General features: G+C 42.0%; 1 protein-coding gene across 7 annotated transcripts in view; it reads left to right on the top strand.

Annotated features, from left to right (window-relative positions):
- Positions 1–27,103, top strand: part of JAK2 (Janus kinase 2) — a 208,134-nt gene that overhangs the window by 148,910 nt on the left and 32,121 nt on the right. For all 7 annotated transcript variants that reach the window (XM_075596797.1, XM_075596745.1, XM_075596788.1 and 4 more), the window contains 7 exons: positions 1,513–1,658; positions 4,722–5,040; positions 5,644–5,763; positions 13,459–13,616; positions 19,773–19,884; positions 20,252–20,438; positions 25,679–25,806. In XM_075596797.1, coding sequence (XP_075452912.1) covers positions 1,513–1,658; positions 4,722–5,040; positions 5,644–5,763; positions 13,459–13,616; positions 19,773–19,884; positions 20,252–20,438; positions 25,679–25,806 — 1,170 coding nt within the window. The remainder of the gene's footprint in view (positions 1–1,512; positions 1,659–4,721; positions 5,041–5,643; positions 5,764–13,458; positions 13,617–19,772; positions 19,885–20,251; positions 20,439–25,678; positions 25,807–27,103) is intronic.

The raw sequence follows: 27,103 nt of genomic DNA, 5'->3' as shown, positions 1-27,103 counted from the left end.
TGGTTTCTTTGTGGTCTAGTGCTCAGCCTTTCTTACACAGATGTTGTCGTTTGTTTTATTTTAAAGTTTTATGATGTTTAAACTGTGGTCGTTACTCAAACTTAATACAGGCATACCCCGCTTTAAGTACACTCACTTTAAGTACACTCGCGAGTAAGTACATATCGCCCAATAGGCAAACAGTAGCTCACGCATGCGCCTGTCATCACGTCCTGAACAGCAATACCGGCTCCCTACCTGTATCGAAGCTGTGCGCAAGCGGGGAGACTATAGAGCCTGTTACACATGCGTTATTTACATCAGTTATGCACGTATATAACGATTGCAGTACAGTACATGCATCGATAAGTGGGAAAAGGTAGTTCTTCACTTTAAGTACATTTTCGCTTTACATACATGCTCCGGTCCCATTGCGTACGTTAATGTGGGGTATGCCTGTAGTAGAAAATAAGACTATATTAGTATATGCCATACCAGTAAATACGTGCATTTTCTATCTCTTGATTTAATCAAAGGCTTCCTCCTTTTTGAATATGACCCCTGAGTTGTAGTTTTGTCCAGAGGTCCTCACTGCCGGGACCATTACATAGTTGCACATCGGAGCATTCACGGATCAGCCAGTGCCCCAGAAAATCCCTCAATATGCATGCATTGCGGTGGCCTGGAAGCATAAGTATCCCAGAAACATGGCCTGTGAATGAGAGACCTCTCACTATGAAATAACCAAGGGATCCTTTTACTTGTAAAGAGAATCTGAATAATAAATAAGGTGTCTTATTGTTTAAATGTCACCATGTTAGTGTATTTTAACACAGTCCTTTTATGTACATATCAAGACAAATTTAGATTGTAAGTTCTTTGGGGCAGGGACTCCTTTTCCTCCTGTTTTATGTGTGAAGCGCTTATTCCCTTTATATGTTGTAATATTGTGGCATGTGTATTACTGCTGTAAAGCGCTATATCCCTGGATGGCGACATATAAATACAGGTATACATGTATAAAATACAAAAAATAGAACTTGCCCTCGCACTGCCTTGATAATTGTATCTGGTGCCCAGGTCCAATACCTCCACCACCGGGTACAATGAACATACATAGAAACATTTACATCAGACCAGCACTCAAAAATAAAAACTCAATGGGTAATGCACCCCAAAATGTATTTAATATGAAATTACAAAAATGGTACATTTTACAAAAAATCTACTTCATCAAACATCATGAAAAACAAAGCAAATAATTCACAGCGTATAATGGCAGCTAAAAATATGCCGTACATAATCGCCACATGGATATCCAAAGCAACGCTCGCGTTTCAGGCCTTCCTTGCCCTTTCCTCATGCAATATTAAGTACAATATGTGTTTGTAAATGTTATTGCAGCTGTGTACTTCTCAATAATCTGATACAAATAAAAGCAAAAACATGACATACTGCAAACTATGACCTGATTTTGAAATGAAATGATATAGATATATGGCAACTTTATTTTTTATTTTTTCCTTCGCCCAGTGGAGATATGATTTTGTTAATGGCTGGGTAACAATCCCCATCACACATGAAACCCAAGAGGAATGCCTTGGAATGGCTGTTCTCGACATGATGCGCATGGCCAGTGAAAAAGAGCAAACTCCATTATCCATTTACAATGCTGTCAGGTACTGTTGAATAGTCTTTGTTGTGCTTTTTGTGTATGGAGAATTCAACAGGACATGTTTATTTTATTTTTTTCTCAAATATATATTGCATCTGATTTGTTAATATTATCTGTATAGATAAGAGTCGTTCAAGACCGTTCTAGACCAAGGGCGTTCAAACTTTTTATGCTGCGACTGCTCTGCCGGTCGCCCCCCCTCCTTACCTCGTGCTGCGTCAAATGTCGTTGCAGGGTCGTGTGACGTCACGTGACCCACAGCGTCATTTGACGCCATGTTACCGTGGCAACCACGACGTCACATAACCCCCGCAACGTTGCCGTGGTCACGTGTTCAGAAGCCGGCTGAACCTCGATAAGTAGAGGTTGCAGAGGCCTCACGCGATCCCCCAGCATTAAATTAAATGCCTTGGGGAAAAGTGCGGGACCTCTGCAACTGCCCGTGCCCCCCCCCCCCCAGACAAATCTACTGTCCCCCAGTTTGCGCACCACTGTTCTAGACAATGTTAGCTTATTGAAGAAATATTTTAATGGGCCTTAGATTATTGGAATCTTGTGTAAACTTCCCCCTAAAAAAAGTCGATAATCTCTCCCGTTAATCAACATTTGGATGTTTTACTTGTACCCGAGTGGCTGCCACTCTTTGCAGCTACGTATTATTCCTAATGGTTATCCTATTTTAGAATTGGTTTGCTTTATAACATCACAGTGACATTTACTGACACGTATAGATCATGAAAAAGATTTTCTTCCATAGATGGATAATTTTGTCACAGATCCATCACACACACACGAGATGTCCACAACTTCTCCAGAACATAAGAAACAGCAGATCTCTTTTTTCTCCTCTAACCTATCGTGGGAAAGAGATGGAAAGCATTGTGTAACCCAGGGGGGCGCAAACTTTTTTCCCTGCGCCCCCCTGACGGCTGTCCCCTCGCTCCCGCGCCCCCCCAACCCCAACTTACCCGCGCTCCGGCGTAATGACGTCACGTTGCCATAGCAACGTGACGTCACATGACCTCGCAGCGTCATTTTGACACCGCGTTGCCATGGCGCCGCAGGGAGGAAGCCGCCGGAGCCACAGTAAGTTAGGTTTACAGAGGCCCTGCAGCTCCCCCGGCACTTAATTTAAGTGCCTTCGGGAAGCGCGCGGGGCCTCTGTAAACCCCGCGCCCCCCGTCGGCAGTGTCGCGCCCCCCCTGGGGGTCGCGCCCCACAGTTTGCGCACCGCTGGTGTAACCCGTGCTCCTAAAAGTTTGTACAAATGAACTTCTTAGCTTCCAAGAGCTTCAGATAAAATACGAAGCACCAGATCTCCACATGTTTAAATACCTCCAGATTAGGCACTTCTTGCAAAAAAGGTCTCAAAGCTAGAATTCCTCCCTCTCTCAAATTTCGAAACATTTTGTAGAAGAGGCCCGTACCAGAAAGGCCTGATCACACAAATGTATGCCGGTATGGAGGCTTCGTGGACTCCCCTGACCACAATTATATGTTCAAATGGTCGGCCAACCTAAACTTGGAAATTGATAGAGCTGATTGTGAGGATATTTGGCAGTTTGTCGCAAAGACGTCCATATGTACCACTACCAAAGAAAACATTTATAAGATCTTATGTCAATGGTATCTCACGCCAAGCAGACTGAAACAAATTTACCCTGCATTGTCTGTGTTGGAGGGGTTGTGGACAGAGAGGCGACATGGCACACATTTGGTGGACATGCCCGGCTATTCAGAAATATTGGCTCACTATCCGAACTATTATTAAAGACACAACAGACCTATCAATCATTCCCTGGACCCACTGATTTTATTGCTTCCAAAACCAGTCGTAGATAACACCCACCCTCTGAGGCGTCTAATCTCATTTATACTGACTGCGGCACAGGTGCGCTGTTGCGGCCTCCTGGGAGAGAATACCCCCCCCCCTCTAGATAAAATGTAGAGAAAAAAAATTAATGAGGTGATGCTGATGGAAAAAATGACTGCTTTTCTGAAACACTCAACTGCTGACTTTTATAAAACGTGGGACCATTGAGTAGCCATGTTACTAATTTGAAATAAATTGGTCTGGTAGATTGATTCAACCCTAGCTGAACATATAGATTTAAAGAACCCAAAGTAACAGCAGATAGATAACGGAAAAACCCACCCGATATAGACCCAAAAGGTTTGAGTTTGAAAAAGCCAGTGGGGAAGGGAGGCCACACACCCCCACCCCCCCCCCTCCCCTGCACTCTCTGTCTTGCCCTTCTTTTCTCCCCCCCCCCCCCCCTTCTCTCCTTGTCTCTCTTATTTGTTCCCCCCCAACTACTTGTCAACATGGTATAAATACTGAACAGTACTAGTTGGTTCTCCTTTACCAACGGAATTAATGCCTGTATAATTTCAGATGTTGTTATAAACAGGCTAAAAGTAACTATTCAAGAATAACCCGATATGCTTCTTATCCTATAATAATACCATTTCTAATCTATACATCTGTATGTTCCCATCGTTATACTGTTGGATATCTGTACTCTGTGAAAAAAAAAATCTAATAAAATATTTTAAAAATAAATAAAGTTTGTACAAATGGATAGATTAGTTAGTTTAATCCAAATTTATTGCCATTCCTTATTAGGAAGAGGAAGCACTAATTCCCCTTCTGCGCTTTGTGTTTACAAATTTGTTTCTGGAATGCTATGTAATAGGCCCAATTTTAAATGTGGAGTGTGTAATGTTAAAACGTTCATGGGATTCCAGGGGCCTAAGTGGTCCTTGGATTCCTCTAAAAGTAACCCTTTTCCTTACAAGAAACTGAATGAACCCCCCATGTCTCTTAGGCATTGGTATCCAGGGTTAGAATACATAGTCACACAGAATACCTGCAATAGGGTTTCTTCACGGTCTGTCTCATTTGCTGACCTCCTGGAAAATAATAATATTGTTATCCTGTGCAGCTTGAACTTGTTTCATTTACTTTAGGAAGTTACTTAAAACAATGTGGCACAGAATATCTTAAGTCGCTAGATTTTCCCTAGCATTTCCTAAATTCATATGGTCGACTTCTCTTCTTGCGCAGCTACAAGAAATTGTTGCCCAAATGTATTCGAGCAAAAATCCAGGACTACCACATTTTGACACGCAAGAGAATAAGGTATAGATTCCGCAAATTTATACAGCAGTTCAGCCAATGCAAAGCCACAGCCAGAGACTTAAAACTCAAGTATCTAATCAATCTGGAAACCCTCCAATCGGCATTCTACTCTGAACACTTTGAAGTAAAAGAGCCCTGCAGGGATTCTTCAAAAGAGAGTTTTGCCACCATTGTAATAACTGGAAATGGTGGAATTCGGTTATCAAGAGGAAAACACAAAGAGAGGGATTTACTGACTGATCAGGTACATTTTAACTTTTTAATTTTTTTTACCATGATTATGCATTTAGAATTGAAATGACGAGTGCTTAATAAATTCTATTATGCAGAGTGTTACCGACAAGTTGATCTAAGCCATTCACTTCTAAAACATAGTTTTCACACACCGACTAATTTAGGGGGAAATAACTTGGATCCAGATATTAACCGGCAGGTTCATAGTCATCCAATATGAACATTTTTCTCCACTTTGGTAATTAACTTTTCAAAAGTTTTTATTTTTAGATATGTTGGCAATGTTATGCAAAAAATGGCTCAACAGAATTTAGCAAAGCTTCACAGTATATTCAGCTATTTTATTAGTCTAATATGGTAAAATCTGTGTATACTCATAATATTTAATGTTATGTGATATACAATTTGTATATTCTAGCTTTAAAATGAAATTTATTAAGTAATAAGCTTGATAAGAACTACATTTTTACATTTCTCGCTTTTCCATTTTTCGCAAGAAGTCCCTTAATACATATCAATATAGTGTACAATCCGTGCGAAGACTTATTAAATACCACTGTGATAATCTTGGTTGATTAACTTGACTCTAAACCAGGGCCAAATTTGATTGCAGGATTTACAGATTTATTGTGATTTTCCTGACATTATTGACGTTAACATCAAACAAGCAAGCAAAGACGATAACACGGAGAGCAGAGTAGTCACCATCAACAAACAAGACAACAAGACTCTGGTAAGGCTAGTTTTTAGTAGCACTCTTTCCAATAAATGTTGATCATACCTTGTGTTCATTTAGTAAGTTTGTGGCTTAAAGTGTAGACTGTTTAGGCTCAATTTTAGCTGTCACTTGGACTGAGGAGCCCAGGATCGCCTAACTTTTTCTTCTTTGACTTCCAGTCCAGAAAGTCCTCGAACTTCACTGTAATTCTTCTGTGTCTTTCATACTGTCGGATTGTTTCCTAGGCTTCTCTTGTGCAAATTGTTTGTTCACTCTTTCTAGCTCGTGTAGCTTCTCAATCCTTTCACTGACCTGTTCTGGCAAATCTGAAACTTCTTCTTTCAGACTTCTATTCTCGCTCTTTAAAGTCTCTAAATTAATCAGGATCTTTCCATCAGCATCCTTCCAGTTACACAACTCTGTGCTGAGAGCGCAGATCTCATGGCGTGAGAGTTCCAGCTCTGTGATGAGATTGTGAACCTCTCTTTTAGATATATGATGGTACTGCTTCAAGTCAGCAATAATTTAGTCATACTTTCTCTGCTTCTTGTCCATGGCAGCAACATTTGGCGTTTGCCTTCTCCAGACTTTGTCACATCCTCCAACTCTCTCTGCATGAGACGATTGGTCTTCTCCATAGACACACACTTAGCGATCGCTGGAGACAGACACCTCTGTACAGTAGCTCTTTATCTAATCGTTCACGGAGGAGACAGCAGTCATGCATGGCAGTTTGCAGTGCATTTTCACAGTGGCTCAAGGAATAGTCAGTCTTTGGTTCCTGGTCCACTTCCCTGGTACTGTTTGTTCAAGGGTTCTTATGGTTAGAACCGGATAGACGCACCTTCTGGGTACAAGAGTTCAGCATTGGACCCTCTTGTACGTCGGGCCCCTGATGTGGATCCGGCCCAGCCCCTGCTCCTGTGAAGCGTCTGGAGATTTCGTCAGTCTCCAGATGAACTTGCCAGGTTATCTGGCCTGCAGTACATCTTGGCTCCTTTCTAATACACGCTTTCCTGACGTCCCAGAATAAGCTTTAAATGTTTCAGCAACTTCCTGTGTAATTTGAGAACTTGTTTTCTTTTTCGCTCTCTTCCTCTTTACCTTTGAAGACTGATGCACCAGTGGTAATGAGTACTCACTCGGTGATAAAAGCTGTTACATCTTTCTTGAGTCTGCAGCTTGTTGCTTGGCTCGCTGGAACAAATATTCCTCTTGCTGCTGATGCTGTTCTTTTTCATGGGCCGCATAAGAGTCATCCTCCTCCTCCTCCTCATCATCATCATCATCATCATTATCAGTCCTGAAGGGACACTGTTTTGTGTGACCGGGAACTTTACACCATAAACACTTCTGGTACATAGGAATGCTCGTTCCTGAAGGGGCACTGTCTTGTGTGGCAAAGCTCATTACACAATTGTATCCTCCATTCTGGCACTTTCAAGTGTATTCTTCATACTATCCACGTGAGGCGCTATTGTATAAATACTGTTCTTTATATGTTCCAATCACAGCTGGTAGTCATTCAGGTGTGGCAGGCTTTACTTGTAAAGTTCTTACCTGTCGTATGTGTCTCTGTAGCAGTCTTACTCCTGCTGAGCAGCCATTTGAAAAACCCATATTTTTTTTTGCTTTTTCAAACCCGTAGACCTTTATATGCTATGCCTTTTAGAGTGCCCATATTCTCCACCAATTGTGACATCTCGGCCACATGGCCACTATAGATGGCAGCAAGGAAATCCACATCCATCAATGGGAAATGTTAGATTCTCTCCAAACTGGGAGTCTCCATTTTAATAATATTAATAATTGTTTTTTGTTGTATAGTTGCACGCAGCGCTTTACAGAGACATTTTGCAGGCAGAGGTCCCTGCACCGTGAAGCTTACAATCTATGTTTTTGGTGCCTGAGGCACAGGGATATAAAGTGACTTGCCCAAGGTCACAAGGAGCTGACACCGGGAATTGAACCAGGTTCCCCTGCATTCAAACTCAGTGTCAGTCAGAGTCTTTACTCACTGAGCCTCTCCTTCAGTCCTTTTAATGATTTAAAGCTCTGTGTAGAGCCTAATTAAGGTTCTCTTTGAGTTTTTTCAGCTTCTGGTTGAAGCAGATATCATAACGAAAAGAAAAAAGTAATAACATTGTTTTTCGTTTCACTTGTACTAAGAGGATGAGTTTATGCCACCTCAGACTTGGCAAATTATTTTGAAGCAAAAGACAAAATTACAAGCAGTGACACAAAATGTGTTTCATCCTCTTATACTGTTTTATATACTATAACTCCTCTCTAATTCCACCTATTGACACGCCCAAGTCTCAAGCTGATGCACCCAGGGCAAAATGGAAACTGTAATAATACCCCAACAACAAAAAAAAAACACAAAAAGCCCACTCAACACCCCTTTAGCTCCCCATATGCCTTAATACATTAGGGTAGATTAAATTAAGTGCAAAAGCCATTAGCAATCTTGAATGGCTGTTAATGATCACTGATGGCTTTTGTATATGGACCCCATTCGGAAGACTCGCTCTAATTAGGATCTCTGTAGTGAAGAACCTCTAGCCATCTATAAGTCAAGTGATTTTATTGATCAAGAAGATCATACTGCTATTCTTTTGCTCAATCCTCTGCTCGGCAATCTTCAAATAAAATCAGACCCTGAATAATAAATACGCAGGCACCTCCTTATACACATAGTTATTCACATTCTGAACCTCTTGGATAAAATCTTTAAACAGATGCAAGGCTATTTTTCATTGGCAATACTTGATTTAGACCTTCATAGGAAATGTAATACAGATATGTTTCTCACCTGAAAATAAATCCCATGCGGATCACAGCTAAAGTTTTTCCATGCAAGCAATATTTCACACTTCTAATGTAAAATTGCTTGACATTTGTGGGACATTTTGCGAAGGTTCTTGCTGTTTAAATCACTATACATTGAGTGTTTAAATGTCAAATATACTAAAGAATAGAAGCATTCACAAAAACATAAATCATAGGTTATATAAAGAATTTCAGTAATATCAAGAAAACTTCATTTTAAGTGAACTGCTGCACTGTAAAGCAATACAGTGTGTAAACACTGGCCTTCCCTCAGCTATTGTATTTGACAACAGTGATAATCTTGTGGTGTAATGGTCTATTGACCTCACCAATCTTGGTCACTCCAGGCTTCCTGTGACAGGCACTTTTCTTAAACTACCAGTATGCATGGTATCTTGCACGGATGACAGCTATTTCATTTTCCTTCCTGAAAATTAGCCCCAAGACACATTTGTTTCCCTTCTGCAAAATGTACATGTTATCCTTTGGACATTTTTTCTTGGATGTGTTATTAGTGGGTAGTTCAGTTTCTACAACCCATTCAGTTTGACAGATATCAGAGATGTAGGGTTGGCAACTCCCTTGCTGAAGAAACCAGCTCCTGCCATGTTCTCATTTTTCAGTATCCAGTCAAGAGTGTTTGCCATCCAGGACATCTTTAGACATAGAACGTGCTTTACAGCTCTGTTGCTCTGCAGAGGTTAAATAGTTGACCTTGAAAGGAACGTTTTCAAATTTTATGTCTTGAAGTTTGTCTCTGTGGGAAGTCGTGGTTGTGCAATTTCCTAATATGCCGTAACGGAAATATATAGAAAACGTAATTGTACACACATGCAAATATACATATTTATACTGTATAGGCATATGTCATTACAGAATTTTTGGAATTATGAAATATATATTGTGAAAACTCAGTAACTTTGCAGGGTCTTTTCTCTCACATTAAGGCAGGAAACCTAGGGTTCACTTATCAGGTTTATTAACAACAGGGCGCAAAAAAACGAAAGAGGAACAAAAACTAAATACCTATCTCCCTCTGGAGCACTAATACTTAGTTCATTAACTACCGATTTGGAGAGCTAAGCTCTTTACCAATAATTAGCCCTTTAAACTACTGTAAGCGGCAACACCTGACGTCTCTCTCTCTTTCTCTCTCCTTGGTCCAAACAACTGCAATGTTTTTTCTCATGATTATTTTCACTTTTACTAGTAATTTGTTATTTCCCCTTTGGGGCAATTATCTGGAACTTAGAATATGAAGTACAGAGGCATAGTACCTCTATCAGTTTCTCACCACAATGAGTAGTTGTGTACTCAAACAGTGCCTCTTCAAGAACTTGCTTTATAATGATGTGCTTAGCTTCTTCAACCCTGCGGAGGACTCACTCAAGCTCACCTTTCCATTTCACCAACTCTTTTTACTCGCTTGGGAACAAGTTCTTTTATGCGTTGTGCGATCTCCTCTTCACTTTCACTAGCGTGACCATCTGCATCTGGCTCAGCGCCATTACTTTCCAGCACCTCAACTTTGACTGAGTTCTCATCAACTATGAATGTACTTTGTGGCATCTCTCCTCGAACGATACATTTATTCAGATGGAAGAAACTTTGGATAACCAGTGACGCCTTTCTCAGGACGTGATAGCGGATACATTTCTGTCAAATTCTTGTCAGAGACTGAATTTTTATAGCGGCTCCTTTCATAGTAAGGAACCTGTTTCATACTATATGGCCACGGTAGAACGACTAGAGTGCATTAACACATTGCTTCAAATGTCCATACTTCTTCTTTTGACACTGCATCCTCTAAACTGACTGAAGAACGCAGGCTGCATTATTCCGGCGATTAAGCCGACGAGTTTTCATCCCTCTGTAGTTTGCCTGTATGAGGACAATTGCTGTGCATTTGTGTAGATAACTTTCTGTCTCCATCGTTCCTTGGATGAGGACTCTGTAGTTTCTCTGAATTATTAGAATGCTTCTCTTCTTTTGCAGTAATTTTAGTTCATCAGCGAAAGAATTCGGTTTCTTGAATACATCCTGCAGTCTTGTCTCAGAGCCTCCACCCCTTCCTTGTGCTTGCTCTCAGTTTGCATCACTGCATCATTCATTATATTTTGGAGCTCAGCAGATTTCTTCACTAGGGTCCAGCACAGCTCTGGTGATGCTTGAGGTGGCCTTAAGCTCCTGATGCTGCTCTGCAGGGACACACTGGGTACTCACGTGCTCCTGTAGTACTTGTACTTCGTTAGCAGCCTGAAGACTTTCTTCCTCCAGAACTCGCTGCTTCTCCTCGGCATCCGTCTGTTTCTCTTTTGCCTCCTGCAGATGCATACGCAGCTCTTGCAGCTGGATCTGCCTTGTGTGCTGCTCTTGTATTCTCTGCTCCCGGGAGACACGTTCTTTTTTCAGCACACACTCTATACTTTTTAGTGCTTCCTGCACCCTTGATTTTTCTTGTTCCAATTCTTCACTTTTTCCAATTCGTGAAGCTTCTCATTTCTTTCACTGACCTGGTCAGTCAAATCTGAAACTTCCATTCTCAGACATGTATTCTCTCTTTTTACCGACTCTAAATTAATCAGGATCTTTTCATCTGCAACCCTCCATTTACAGACCTCTGTGCTGAGAGTGCAGACCTCATGCCATGAGAGTTCCAGCTCTGTGCTGAGATTGTGAACGTGTTTCAGAGGGATCTCGTAGTGCTGCTTCCATTCAGCCTTGACTTTTTGCTCTTTCTCTGGTCGCTCACGGAGAAGGCAACAGTCAAGCCTGGTAGTTGCAGTGCATTTTCAGCGTGGCTCAAGGAATCATCACTCCTAGGTTCCTGGTCCACTTCCCTGATACTGTGTATTGAGGGATTTTTATGGTCAGAACCAGATAGATGCACCATCTTAGTACCTGACTTCAGCATTGGACTCTGATACCTCTGGACCTCTGCTATAGCTCCGGCCCAGCCCTTGCTTCCGAGAAGCCTCTGGAGATTCTGCCATTCTCCTGATGAATTTGCCAGTCAATCTGGGCTGCAGCACATCCCTGTTCCTTTCTGATACACGCTTTCAGGACATCCCAGGATTATCTTTAAACGTTTCTACAACTTCCTCTGTAAGTTGAGAACTTATTTTCTTTTTCTCTCTTCCTCTTTACCTTAGAATACTTTGTTGCGTCAGTGGTACTGAGTACACACTTATTGTTAAAAGCTTCTGCATCTTTCTTGCGTCCACAGCGCGTTGCTTGTTGCTGCAGTATCTTGGCTCGCTGGAACAAATATTCTTCTTGCTGCTGATACTGCTCTTTTTCCCAGGGCCACATAGGACCCCTCTTCATTGTCATCAGAAAGCCTGAAGGGCACTGTTTTAAGAGTTACCAGGCTCTTTACACCATAACACTTCTGGAAGTGGATACTATATCTCTGTGGTGCCCCGCACATAACCCCAATATAAAAAAGGATATATACAACCAGGACCAGTAGCTGGATCAGGTCTAGGGATGTGCTCCAAACGAAGTAGATTCATATATAAATAAAAACAAATAAAGACATATAGCGTAATATTGTTAAGTTAATGCAATGCTTAAAACAATACTGCTAGCAATAATAATAGAAAATGATAATTGAAGCCAATAACACATAACAGGACTGGACAAAGGGCTGCGAGAAAACAACAGGTAAAGTAAAAAACACATTTAATATTAGAAACAATGATTGGCCATAGCCATATAAAATAAGAATATCACACCCCTAGACCTGATCCAGCTACTGGTCCTGGTTGTATATATCCTTTTTTATATTGGGGTTATGTGTGGGGCGCCAGAGATATATTATCCACTTCCACATGTTGTTTCTGTGACCTGGGGGTCAGTGATATATCACAGGCAGCTGACAATCTTTTCTAACTATTGTACACTGCATTTTAGACCAGAGTGTATATACATTTTTGAATCTTAGCGCTACCTTTCTCTGTTTTTCTCTTACCATAACACTTCTGGTACTTTTCCGTTACCGCATAGGAATGATCCTTCCGGAAGGGACACTGTCTTGTGTGGCCAGGCTCATTACACAATATACACCTTACTGTATATCTTCCGTTCTTGTACTTTAAGGTGTATTCTTCACACCGACCTCAGGAGGCGCTGCTGCATCAATACTGTTCTGAATATGCTACAATCACAGCTGCTAGTCATACAGGTGTGGCAGGCTTTACTTGTCGTAGGTGTCTTTGTAGCAGTTTTACTCCTGTTGAGCAGCCATTTAAAAAACCCATGTCTCTTGTTTTGCTTTTTCAAACCCACAAAGTTTTATGTGCAATGCCTTTTAGAGTGCCCAAATTCTCCACCAAATGTGACAACCTAGTCACTTTGCATGGTCTTTTCTCTCACATTAAGGTAGGAAACGTAGGGTTGGCTTATCAGGTTTATTAACAATAGGGCATAAAACAGAACAGGAACAAAAACAAAATACCCAGCTCCTTCTGGAGTACTAACTAACTAACATACTTGTCAGTTCCTTAACTACAGATTGGAGAGCTAAGCTCTTTACCAATATTTAGCCCTTTGACCTCTGTAAGCGACAACAGTTGAAGTCTCTCTGTGTGATCCTCTCAGACTGTGGGTTTGGTCCAAACAACAGGCCTTGCGTCCAACAGGCCTGGAAACTGTTCCAACCGGCGTCCTTGCTGGTTGGGGTAAGGCTGAGTTCTGTCTGGCTACTGACTGCTTTTTAAAGGCATTGCAATCAGCAGTTAACTGACACACCATAGCTGCTTGCTTAGCTTGGAGTTTAACCTCCTGATTGCTGGAGCTGATGCTCTCTCTAACGTAGTCAGTCTGTGACTGTCACAATATATAAATATTTAGTGTTACTTTCCCCCCGTTTTGCAGGAGGTGGAATTCTCCTCATTAAAGGAAGCCCTCTCCTTCGTGTCGCTAATTGACGGATATTACAGATTGACAGCAGATGCACACCATTATCTGTGCAAAGAAGTAGCATCCCCCAGGGCACTGGAAGGCATTCAAAGCTATTGCCACGGGCCGGTTTCGTAAGTATTTTTTTTATTTCTATATATTTTTTATTCTGTCTTTATATTTCATGAAAAAGAACACCTGCTGTTTTCAGGTAAGTAATAAAGGCCATTTTTTAAGTTGATATACATTTTTTTACAAACTAACATATTGTTAATATAGAGCAATATGTATTTTGACACTTAATAATGAACTGTTTACCATGAGACAACTATTTTGCTAATGTGGCTATGTGGTATACTTTTGCTTAGGTGTCATATATTTGTCATACATATATATAAAGGCTACTCAGGTTAAATTTCTGTCTGGCTGTGGTTGCTGCCACAGATAGCGGATTGTGGTTATCGAAATACTTAAACACTATATCAATTATGAAATACAGCATTAATCATCTATACAGAAACTATTACCCAGTGCATCCGATATATAAATAAATTCCAATTATAATTTGATATACCCATTATGTTTGTCCAATTATGTTTTCTTTACATACCAATTACGCACACAGGTTTTGTGCAATTACAATCAGTAAGGAGGGGTTAAAATAGCATTTCCTCTCCTATAATACTTTTGTTTGTGGATGTCAAACTTTTTTATCTAGTTTGAACAAAAGTTTTTTTTTAATTCAATTTTTGGCTGGTGAGTTCTGCCTCTTCAAGGAATTGCTGTTCTTCGGATCTTTTTCTGATTTGAAGTAATAAAAGCCACATTTATAAAGGGCTGTGCAGTGGCAGTGCTAATATCTGCCAATTGATCCAGATAATAAAAAACTGAGCACAGCAAGCAAAATGATTGGGGCTACAAACCAAGAGCTTGGATTACAGCTCTGGAGACCTCCTGACCTCCTGAGATGCACCCCTCCATAGGGGGTGTCAGTATCTCTCTGCAGTTTAAATATACAGGTCATGCGGGCCTATAGGAAGCCACAAGGGACGTCATCATGGCTTCCTATTGTGACGCGGGACATTTAAATGCTGCCATTTTGTTAGGCACACAAGATCCCTGGCTGCAAAGATACCCGCAGCCCTTATGGAGGTAAGTATTTCTGGAAGCAGGGGGTCCCCGGAGCTGAAATTAACATCTTTCTTAAAAGTTACCTTTTATCTTCAAATCATTCATCATTTTGGGGGTGTGCAACACTATAGGATTTTTCCCTTTATGTTTTTGCACAAACAATAGTTAACATTACATATGATCCTCCTAGGAAGCACCCTCTTTATAATTTTTTCATTGGTTGAGCAAGATTACCCCCTTTTTGTAATATCATATATATGAAAAACATCTATTTCCTAATTGTCCCAGATTTCACTAGCAAACGTCACTCTTTTACTAAACTGAATACTAGACTTTGTCCAATACAGTCCTTAAATTAGCATGACTGTTCACCCCGCAACTTTTCACTGAAGAATTCAAAATGCTACAACACGTATTATTGCCCCATGGGATTTGACAGCTATCTTGAATTCCCAGATTTTCACTGAAACACCATCAATTTAAAAACACTTGCAAGTATGGTATTTTCAAGTGTAAGGAAATTCATATAGATTTAAGCCTTTGCCCCTTTCAGGGGCAAAATGTTGTATTGGCTCAAGGGCAGGGGTGGCCAACTCCAGTCCTCAAGGACCACCAACAGGCCAGGTATTAGGGATGTCCCTGCTTCAGCACAAACGGTTCAGTTGAGCCACTGAGTGAGCCGCCTGTGCTGAGGCAGGGATATCCTTAACCTGCATAAAGTTCATGGATAACTGGGGCTCCAAAAAGTAATCCAACAGAGGGAGGAAAGACCAATAAAGTCTCCACTCCATATAAGTATATGTATATATAAGAAAAAACCTGATTCTCTCCAATAAGGGGGCTGGGCGCGAATCTTTATTGGGGGTCCGCGGGCTGCGCTAAGAGCGCGAGGCCTCTGTAAATGTACTTACTTGTAAATGTACTTATGGCTTCTGGTTCACGCGTCTACATGGCAACGCGGCGTCAAATGACGCCCGTTACCATGGAGACATGACGCCGCGGGTCACGTGACGTGACATCACATGACCCCGCAGCATCATTTGACGCATCATTAGTGGTGAGGGAGGGCGCGACCGAGGAGGCAGCAGGTAAGGGGGGGTGCAGGCGCAGGGAGCTTGCACACTGCTGCAATAAGGTATGGTATATCACAAATACTGTATAGGAGGTTTATCAGTCTGAGGGGATCCAATAACAATTTTTTGGAGTTGCCCTCTTCTTCGTTATTTACTGTGGTGGTGCGTCGCAGTTTTTTTCCTTTTTATATCCTTAACCTAACCTGTTGGTGGCCCTTGAGAACTTGAGTTGGCCACCCCTGTTCTATGGTAATTTGGCTGCCCCTGTATCAATCTTATAACTCTGCTTACCCCTTCTCCTTTCCTGCTGTGCAAGGCGTTGCTGCCCCCTTTACTTGGTTATTTAGTTAAACCCTTTGGCCAAAGTGTCATAAGCCTGCATACAGTACCACGTCAAGGTATAACCAAAATTAATGCAGGTCCTACACTACACTGTGAACCCTTCCCTTTACCTCTGTGTGAGGGGAAAGAACCATAGTAGATCCTGTTCCTGCAGCAAAGTGAAAAGACCTCCCAAGTTAAAAAGGTGAGGAGGAGTGAGCACTGAGGGGAGGTGCCACCTACCTCCATTACAACTGTTACCAGTCAGAAATTGATTAACACACATTCCCAGCTAGCTCAAACTCCCACACCCACCACATCATGAATATATATTTATGTCAAAAAGAGTGCTGGGCGTGGCAAATGTATACAACAAAAGACAGGGGTGTCCAATGCTACATCCAATTGTGACAAAACATATAAAGTAATACGTATAAAGTTTAATGTGTGTTAATCAATTTCTGACTTTTTTTGGCTTTGGCCAAAGAGTTTAACTAAATAACCAAGTAAATATTATTCTTATTCTTATTATTGAAGTATTTAAACTGTATACTTTATATATTTTGTCAATTGGATGTAGCATTGGGCACCCCTGTCTTTTTTTGTCTATTATTATAAATGAAAAACAGAAATGGTACAATAATATTTTTTGCATTGCACTACAATTATTTTGCATGTGGCAGAAAAAGCGAAAATGCAAGCATTGGCAAGTTTTTGTGAGAATGTGGTGTATAGAAGTGGTTAATCGCAAGATCATCTCTCCTGATGGAAATAAGTGCTTGCAAACTGAATTAAATAATATCACGAGAAGTTATAAAGGTGCTGCCACACTGTCTTTCATATGTATTTAAACATGATTGAACAGAAACCAACATCTAGATTGCACAACAAACCGAGGTTCAGAACTTTAACTACTCCTCTTACCTTAAAATAATTGCACAACGATTTCAGATGGCTGAAGTGACTGGGACCGGGTCTTAAACCAGTGCGACAATACAAAATATTGGGCATTTTTAAAAGGCTGTGACACCAGTATTTCTCCAGAGGATATTGATGATGAATTGGACCATAATGTGCTTTAAAGGAGCACTCCAAGCGACACTGTTTTTTTCCTTAAATACAGGTTGAAAGCAGGGGGTTTCAAAAGCTGAACCGCGTTGATTTAATCTCTGGGGCTCCCTGCTTCCTGAGATACTTACTGTAGCGCAGACGAGTATGCTAAAACAAATCTGGGGCAATCACCAACAAGATCCAGGTACATGCTGCAAGATTTCAGTGACATTTCTGCAGAGACTAATGGCCCATCGGATTAACAGCGGGGGTCCCTGGCAGTCCCATTCAAACTGAATGGGACGGCCAGGGACCCCTGCTGTGTTAATCCGATGGGCCATTAGTCTCTGCAGAAATGTCACTGAAATCTTGCAGCATATACCCAGCATGTACCTGGGTATTGTCTGGGTACCCAGATTTTCCAAGGCAAGTTTTAGAATACTCGTCGGCGCACCTGTACCTCCATATAGGGGTCAGTATCGATGCACAGTTTAACGCTCCCACGTCACATGGTCCCAATAGGAAGCCGCAAGTGATGACATCATGGTTTCCTATTGGCCCGCAGGATGCGGGCATTTGAAATCGGCCCTTTTGATATCCCAAATTCGTCCCATCTGTGCTGCTATTGGCATCCCATTTCGAGGTATTTATTTCGGGAAGCAGGGGGTTCCCGAAGCTGAAATCAACACGGATCAGATCCGGAGACCACCTGCTTCAATCTTTTTTTTTTATTCTAGAGAATATTACACACACTAGTTACAGGTTTTACATTATAAATTGTTACAGACAACCATATTCCCTTTGGGTTTTGCGTTATTTTAGGTTATAGGATTTTTTAGGCAATTCATCTAATGTTTCATCTGAACAAGACTGCAGATAACTTTCAACTCCTTGAGTGCATGTTAGGCCTCGGGCATAGACACTTTGCCCGTGAGGAGGCGCGCTGAGGCTGAGGGAAAGCGGTGCTTTCCCTGGCCTTAGAGCGCACACCGTCCATGGGCATGTCTGGGGGCGGGCCAGTGACGTCACGGAGCTGGTTCGCCCTCATTGGGCGAACCGCTCACGTGACCGGCCCTGCGCTCCGGCGAGCGCCAAATCTAAAATTTTGGTAAGACACGCTTCCGCAAGCGTGCGGAAGCGTGCGCGAGCCCCTGCTAAAGCCGCTCTCATTGCGGCTGCAGGGGCTCAGTGCTGAGCGTGAGCACGCCTCAGCACGGGTCAGCAAGGCTGATCCTACTATGTCCCAGGCCTTAAAGAAAGCTAAACGGGTAGTGGAAGTAACACATTCTCATATTACAGTATTCATTTCCTTCTTTTCTGAACTGATGGGGGTCTTTCAATTTGTTATATTTTTTCATGAATAGGTGTACGAGTAAATCTAATACCTTGGGCAAAAAGAATAAATATTGAGGGGAAAATGGCATTTATGTGAGTGAGTTTTCAGACCAATTATTTTTGTTCCTCCTAGCTAGTGAGGTGAAGATACGCCTACACTACAAGCACAGCTTGATTCTGTCATGTGTCATCACTAACGCATAGGACCTGTTTATGATGAAGCCAAATTTTTTACTGCTAATTACTTTGGTCATAACCCGTTCATGTGTAGCTGTAGGTTACCATGGTAAAAAAAATTATTGTACAAAGTGTTCTCACTACAAAATAATCAGATCTCATGCTATAGCCAAAATGTTAAGCAGCAGTTAAACCTTGACAAGTGAAATCTGTAATTGCTTCAATTAAGCTTGAAACAAAATATATGTATTGAACTCCCAAAGTGTCCTCATAAAACTTTCTGAGCACTATACGGTTGCATTTACAGAGCTGTTGGCATCATGTCATGCCTGGTTTTTCTGAATAAATAATTTTTTACTATCCTTTTTATCTCCCATCCGTATTATAAAACCATTCAGCAGTTCTTTTCCACTCCTTTAAAAGCAGTATTTTTAAAATCCTTATTTAATGCGGGGGGTTCCCTGTATTTTAGGCACGGTAATCTGAGTTTTGTGGTCCCCTGCACGCCAAAGTTACCCGCGTTTAATGAAGTATTAATAATCTATTCTTGTCCGGGACAAACAATATGGATGCTGGGATCAGCCTTGCTCCAATGGCGAGCTGCAACATCAGGAGATGAGGTCAGAGTTCTCTTGGTCACTCCAGCTGCCATATTGTTTTTTTATTTAGTACAGCGGCAAATGAAAATGCTGATCGTTTGGTAATAAGAGAGTTCAGCTTCTGAATACCAACTGTTTAACTGGACAATTAAAATTGCTGCGGCATTCGTGAGTTTGGTTGCTTTAAAATACTACGCCCTGGTCACTTCTATCAAGGGAAAACACTTTTTTCCCCACCCCCCGTCCTGCACCCCTCCTGAACAGACGCCTTGGAGTGAGGGGGAAAAAAAAAAATCATAGAAAGCGGTTAATCCCAAGGACGTTACAGCTTTTCCTTGGCTCTCCAGACTGAGGGTGACTCAGCAGCCATATTTGTTTCCCAAAGACAATGAGCACAGGAGATTCACTGTAAGCGGAGCCCCCTAAATGCATAAATTGAGATTCATATATTTTTATGGTTAATACTGTAAGTTTGATATTTAACAAGCACATTGTACTTCCAGCTACATTATGAAATGTGAAATGTTGCATAATACTTGAACTTAGAAAATCAATTTATGCATTTTTTTTTTGTTTGTTTTTATCTCCTTTTTCGTAACTCTAGGATGGAATTTGCAATTAATAAGCTGAAAAGGGCAGGCAGCCAAAAAGGCGTTTTCATCCTTCGATGCAGCCCTAAAGAATTTAATAAGTACTTCCTCACATTTGCCATAGAGGTAAATATACTGTCAGATTAAACTTTTTTTAACCTGCTCTTTTCCTTTTCTTTGACATATGTATTATGTAATATTAAGTCACTACTGTACATATACAGGCATATTAATAAATGCTGTAGAAAATTACATTTATATTTTGGGTGGCAATTTTGTCATGGAAGTAAAAAAGTTATGGCCTAGCGATGGAGGTTAAGTATATTCTGAGAGCGAAGTCCTGGTAAAAACCAAGTACTGTAATAGTATAGTATAACTAGGGATGCTGCTAAACAAAGACTTTGGCCTGTTCGTTTTGCGCATGCAACATTTTAAAATATATCCTCCTATCATCTTTTTGTACATGTCTTTTTGCCCCCCCTCTAACATGCAGCGCGATGGAGTACCTGAATACAAGCACTGCTTGATAACGAAAAATGGGAATGGAGACTACAACCTAAGTGGAGCCAAGAAAAGTTTTGGCACACTCAAGGACTTGTTAAACTGCTACCAGAAAGAAACTGTCCGCTCAGATGGCATCATATTTCAGTTCAGCCGATGCTGCCCCCCCAAATCCAAAGGTTAGCAGATAAAACAGTCTGGATTCGTTTGGTAGCTGTGTACAACGTAATTTATTTCATGTGTAGCTGTCACGTGTGTGTGTGTGTGTGTGTGTGTGTGTGTGTGTGTGTGTGTGTGTGTGTGTGTGTGTGTGTGTGTATATCAAATGGAAATATTACTGTATGCTCATTTGCATGTCTTAGGTCTGCAACCCTGCTTTTCACCATTATCACCTAGCACACAGCACTTCCACTGCAGCAAGGGATTCTGGGAAATGACATGCAAATGAGCACACAGTGCCACCTTTAATCTCAAGCTCACATTACATGAACGACCCTTAGGCCTCGGGCATGGTCAGCGCTTAGGCGCTGAGGCGCGCTCTCACTTACTGTACCAGTGAGCCCCTGCAGCCGCAATGAGAGCGGCTTTAGCAGGGGCGGAAGCGTAGGTCTTATTCAATTTTTAGTATCAAGCGCGCAGGGCCGGTCACGTGAACGGTTCGCCCAATGAGGGTGAACCAGCTCCGTGACGTCACTGGCCCACCTTTCCGACACGCCCCCGGGCGGCGTGCTAACCAAGGCCAGGGAAAGCACCCGCTTTCCCTCAGCCTCAGCGTGCCTCCGCACGGCTGCTGCAACCCTGGATGCAGCCTAAAGCCAATGCCTGCTGCTTTAAACACAGCTTTTAAACATAGCCTGGGATGAGATGCAAAGCCAGTAAACCCACTGTGAGTCACTTTTTTTACCCACCATAACAAAATACAGGCATACCCCGCTTTAAGGACACTCACTTTAAGTACACTCGCGAGTAAGTACATATCGCCCAATAGGCAAACGGCAGCTCACGCTTGCGCCTGTCATCACGTCCTGAACAGCAAAATCGGCTCCATACCTGTACCGAAGCTATATATATATGTGTGTGTATATGTATGTATATATATATATATATATATATATATATATATATATATATATTGTCTATTCAATATTATATATATATATATATTGTCTATTCAATATATATATATATATATATATATATTTTGTCTATTCAATATATATATATATATATATATATATATATATATATGTCTATTCAATATATATATATATATATATATATATATATATATATATATAGTCTATTCAATATATATATATAGTCTATTCAATATATATATATATATATATATATATATATATATATATATATATATTGTCTATTCAATATATATATATATATATATATATATATATATATATATATTGTCTATTCATATATATATATATATATATATATATATATATATATATATATATATTGTCTATTCAATATATATATATATATATTTTGTCTATTCAATATATATATATATATATATATATATATATATATATATAGTCTATTCAATATATACGAGACCACTCGTGAGGGAGGCTTAGTTGCCGAAACGCGTTAGTGGGCTAATTTTAATTTTTGCTGCTGTTGATCCTGCCTGCCTTTGCCCTATTTTGGACAACCAACTAAGTCCTATATTTTTGGACTTTTCCAGTGGACAGTGCTGTGCTGATCTTTGTATGCAGTATCTTTACATCAAGGAGCTGAGTATCTTGGGTTATTATATCCCTCCCTGTTTTTGTTTCCCATCTGCTCTAATATATGTATTTGGGTCACTAAATATACATACCTTTATGTCTCCTTTGCCCTAGCATTACCTGAGTTGCAATAGGTTTACACCTTGCTAGTGCTATTTTTTACTGCTATCAGTATAGCACTTATGTCATTTTCTGTAAGAATTTTATCATGCTTATATGTGTAGACCTGTGATGCTCTATGGTTTCTTATACATGTGGTGACCGGCCGGTCCATATTGCCTTATTGTGGGAACTTCTGTTCCCACAGTAAGCTAGTTTCATAAGGGCATTATATCTTTTTGGGTCCATTATTATATGTTGCATTCTATGTTTTTTTTTTTTTTTGTTTTGTTTTTCTTTGTCCATTGGTTTTTTCATTATTCGTTAGTCAGGCAGGCTCTCCAGTTAGTTGTTTGTATGTCTGTTATTTTTTTCTAATTTAATTAAAGTACCCCTTTTATTCTTTGCAAACATTTGTCTGAGTGCTAATTTAGAGGTTTTCTTTTTTGTGTTTCCATATCTATCTCCTTCCTCTAGCACCACCTACAGCTTATATCTTTGTTATAACTATTTCAGATATATTTTTCTGACTTAGGTAGGTTTAGACTTTGCTTTATTTATTGGTAGTGATGCGGTATTCGCCTCTTTGTGTATACTATATATATATATATTGTCTATTCAATATATATATATATATATATATATATATATATATATATATATATATATTGTCTATTCAATATATATATATATATATATATATATATATATATATATATATTGTCTATTGTCTATTCACTATATATATATATATAATGAATAGACGAGATATATATATATATATATATATATATATACTAGCTGAGAGACCCGGCGTTGCCCGGGATGTAAATGCGTAATAGGTAGTATTATTTATAAATCGTGGAACAATAGGTGACTGTTTGTTGTAAAGGTTGGATAATAATGTTGAAAAGAAAGATGGAAGAAAATGTAATACGATGTTGTATAAAAATGGTTTATTGTAACCACACCACAGTACAATGTATATTTTGGTGCTATAAGTGATGTAAAAATGTGAGGCGTGTGTCCTGCTATGGTGTGAGGCGGCGGGTGGCGCGTGGGTTGTGAGTGCTGTCTGCGAGTGGGTGTCCTGCTAGGGTGTGAGGTGGCGGGTGGTGCGTGGGTTGTGAGTGCTGTCTGTGAGTGGGGGTCCTGCTAGGGTGTGAGGCGGTGGGTCAGTGATGTCGGTGCGTAGGGGCGGGAGGCAGCAGGTGTGTGTGGCGGCAGGTATGTGTCGAGTGTGGCGGGTGTCTGTTGAGTGCATGCAGCGGCTGTGAGGCGGTGGGTGAAAAGCAGAGGCGGCCGGAGTAAGGGGGGGAGGGGGGAGGTGGTGGGAATGGGGGAGGTGGTGGGAAGGGGGAGGAGGGGGGAGGTGGTGGGAAGGGGGGGGGGAGGAGGTGGGAAGGAGGGGGGGGAGGAGGTGGGAAGGAGGGGGGGGAGGAGGTGGGAAGGAGGGGGGGGAGGCGGTGGGAAGGAGGGGGGGGAGGCGGTGGGAAGGAGGGGGGGGAGGCGGTGGGAAGGAGGGGGGGGAGGCGGTGGGAAGGGGGGGAGGCGGTGGGGGGGTGGAGGGGAGGCGAAGGGGGGGGGGTGGAAGGGAGGCGAAGGGGGGGGGTGGAAGGGAGGCGAAAGGGGGGGGTGGAAGGGAGGCGAAGGGGGGGGGTGGAAGGGAGGCGAAGGGGGGGGGGTGGAAGGGAGGCGAAGGGGGGGGTGGAGGTGGAGGGGAGGTGAAGGGGGGGTGGTGGAGGGGAGGTGAAGGGTGGGGGAGGTAAATGGGGAGGTGAAGAGGGGGGGGGTGGAGGGGAGGTGAAGGGGGGGAGGTAAATGGGGGGGTGAAGGGGGGTGGAAGGGAGGAGAAGTGGAGTGAGGGGAGGTGAAAGGGGGTGAGGGGAGGTGAACGGGGGTGAGGGGAGGTGAAGGCCGCTCACTCACCCGTCCGGCAGGTCCCACGTGGATCTGTGGCGGGAGGCAGCGTGTTTTGGCCGCTCCCCCGCTGTGTCCCGGGCGCTCGCTCCCCCGCTGACTGTAGCGGCGCCGGGGGGGGGGGGAGTATCGGGGAGACACTGACACTGGAGGGGAGGGGGGGTGAAGGGGGGGTGGAGGGGAGGTGAAGGGGGGTGAGGGGTGGGTGAAGGCCGCTCACTCACCCATCCGGCAGGTCCCACGTGGATCTGAGGCGGGAGGCAGCGTGTTGTGGCCGCTCCCCCGCTGTGTCTCGGGCGCCGCCATCTTGGGTACTATATAGAAGGGGGGTCTCGCACGGCTGCTGACACTGGGTGGGGGGGGGCGCTGAAGGGGTAATAATAGTGTGTGTGTCCCGCTGACTGTAGCGGCGCCGGGGGAGGGGGGGGCTGGGTGAAAGCGCGGGAGACACGGGGAGAGGAGGAGGTGCGCGCAGGTGCTGCTAACAGGGGTGAAAGCGCGGGAGACACGGGGAGAGGAGGAGGTGCGCACAGGTGCTGCTAACACTGTGAGCCCCGACTCGTGTGTGTGTGTGTGTGTGTGTCCCTGTGTGTGTCCTTTGGTCCGTCACTCCGCCTCAGGCCAATGAGAGGTGCGGGGGCGGGCGGGCCAAGGGACCAATGAGATTGCCGCTAGGGACGCAGACATACAGTGCTTTCAGAAATATATAGTAGATATATATACAGTGTTCGACAAACCTATACATTTGCTCGCCCCGGACGAGTGGATTTAAACCCCGGGCGAGTAAATATTGGCCCAAGCAGCACACGTTTGGTACTAGGTGGCGAGTAGATTTTTTGGTGATTTGTCAACCACTGTATATATATGTATACATACATATATATGTATGCATTTGATGGAATATGGATGGTGGCTGTGAAAGGGTAATATTAAATGTTTGTCATGGTGAGTGCAGCCTCTTATAAAGATTATTGGAGGGAATCTCCTCTTTGGAATTTAGATTGACTTATTTTTAAAAAAACACCACAGTTCTTATGTGAAATTTCCATTAAACTTTTTCTGGAGTTAGTTCCTTAAGGTGTGCTGCAAATTAGTAAAATCAACTCGGGAGGCATTTACGACAGCCAAAAATGGCATTCGAACTCCTGGGAAATATTGTATTTTTCACAACAGAAGATACAGGCATACCCCGGTTTAAGGACACTTACTTTAAGTACACTCGCGAGTAAGTACATCTCGCTCAATAGGAAAATGGCAGCTCACGCATGCGCCTGTCAGCACGTCCGGAACAGCAATACCGGCTCCCTACCTGTACCGAAGCTGTGTGCAAGCAGGGAGACTATAGAGCCTGTTACACATGCGTTATTTACATCAGTTATGCACGTATATGATGATTGCAGTAAGGTACATGCATTGATAAGTGGGGAAAAGGTAGTGCTTCACTTTAAGTACATTTTCGCTTTACATACATGCTCCGGTCCCATTGCGTACGTTAATGCGGGGTATGCCTGTAATTAGATCTTGATGTAGCTAAATGCATGTTTGATTTATTACGTTGTTAAAATATATATATATATATATTTATATATATATATATATATATATATATATATTCCCTGCATTAATGACACTGTCATCTTCCTCAGAGAAATCAAATCTCATTATCTTTAGAAGTAATGGAGATGCTGATGCTGCTACGTCGCCCACATTACAGAGGCACAAGAACTTGAATCAGATGGTGTTTCACAAAATCAAAAGTGAAGATTTGACTTTTGTAAGTTTTTACTGTAAATGCAATTTTCTGTCTTGCTTATTTAAAACAGATTGACTTCCTATCGTTAAGCACTTTGCAATATCTATCTAGGTGCTTTACTTAAACACAGCAACAAGTAGCCCCCTCTCCCCCCCACCCCAATTACAGTAGATTTTGGAAGATTGTATACATGCTTGTGTAGAAAATACAGAAAATGAATATACGGTAACAGCAGACATTTAATGCACAGACATATTGCAAGGATACTACAGCTAAAACAAAATAGCAGTAATACTAGCAGCTTCAAAGGGCAAAGATAATCCTTCAGTAAAACGAAAGCTAATACAGTATGCGTATGGGAAGGGCTAGTGGTATGGCCAGCCTCAAATTGTGATGTAGAATTGGAGTGTGAAGATGTAGTTGCAAAAACAAGCTGCTGCTGCTGAGGCATTGTGCCTTAGTACAAAAGTTCAAAATGGCTCACAGATATGAAAGTGAATGGGCCATATTTACTAAGTGGTGTTACTCCATATGATGCCTTCTGGGCCAGGAAATAGGTCACAAGGGGGCCATATTTACTAAGCTGTGTTGGAAGGTGTCATATGAAGTAGCACTGCTTAGAAGTATGGCCCTAAATGTGTTTCATACATAAGGGGGAGATTCAATATTGGCTAGTTACTTATTTACATGCTACATGATTTTGGGACACAAAATAACGCCACTTTTTACAAATAAAACATACATCCATACATCACCTACCCCAGCCTGGCGTTGGGCTGATCGTGGCTACTATAGACAAGGGCAAAATAAGACTAGCGAACTTACAATAGATGCTGCAAATACATACATATTGATCATGTAGTATGTATTCATATATTAACCCCTTAGCCCATGTGACATGACAAAGGCCCGTAATATAGTGGGCGCACGCGCACGGCACTTATAATTGGCTGTGGTTAGCCAGCCATTGTATGCTAGGTCCGCGCGCGCACGGCAGTGAGCGTGGAGCCGGGCGATCGGGGGGAAGACTCAGAAAAGTAAGTATTCGCGCCGCTGCCGCTCAGTGTCTGCAATGTGTGTGTGTGTGTCTGTATGTGTGTGTGTGTAAATATATATTTATTAAAGTTGCACAATATTAATAAATAATTTATTCTCACAGCATGTTTTTTTTTTAATTTTTAATATACACACACACACACACACACACACACACACACACACACACACACGTATACATACACACAGCTTCCCCAGTGACACACAAACACAAACAGTACCCTTCCAAGCCTGTCGCTCACAGAAGCATGGACGGTACACA

This window comes from Ascaphus truei, chromosome 1, assembly GCF_040206685.1.
Source record: "Ascaphus truei isolate aAscTru1 chromosome 1, aAscTru1.hap1, whole genome shotgun sequence".
Classification (NCBI taxonomy): domain Eukaryota; kingdom Metazoa; phylum Chordata; class Amphibia; order Anura; family Ascaphidae; genus Ascaphus; species Ascaphus truei.
The sequence above is the reverse complement of the archived record's forward strand: the minus strand, read 5'-3'. Positions and strand labels throughout refer to the sequence as shown.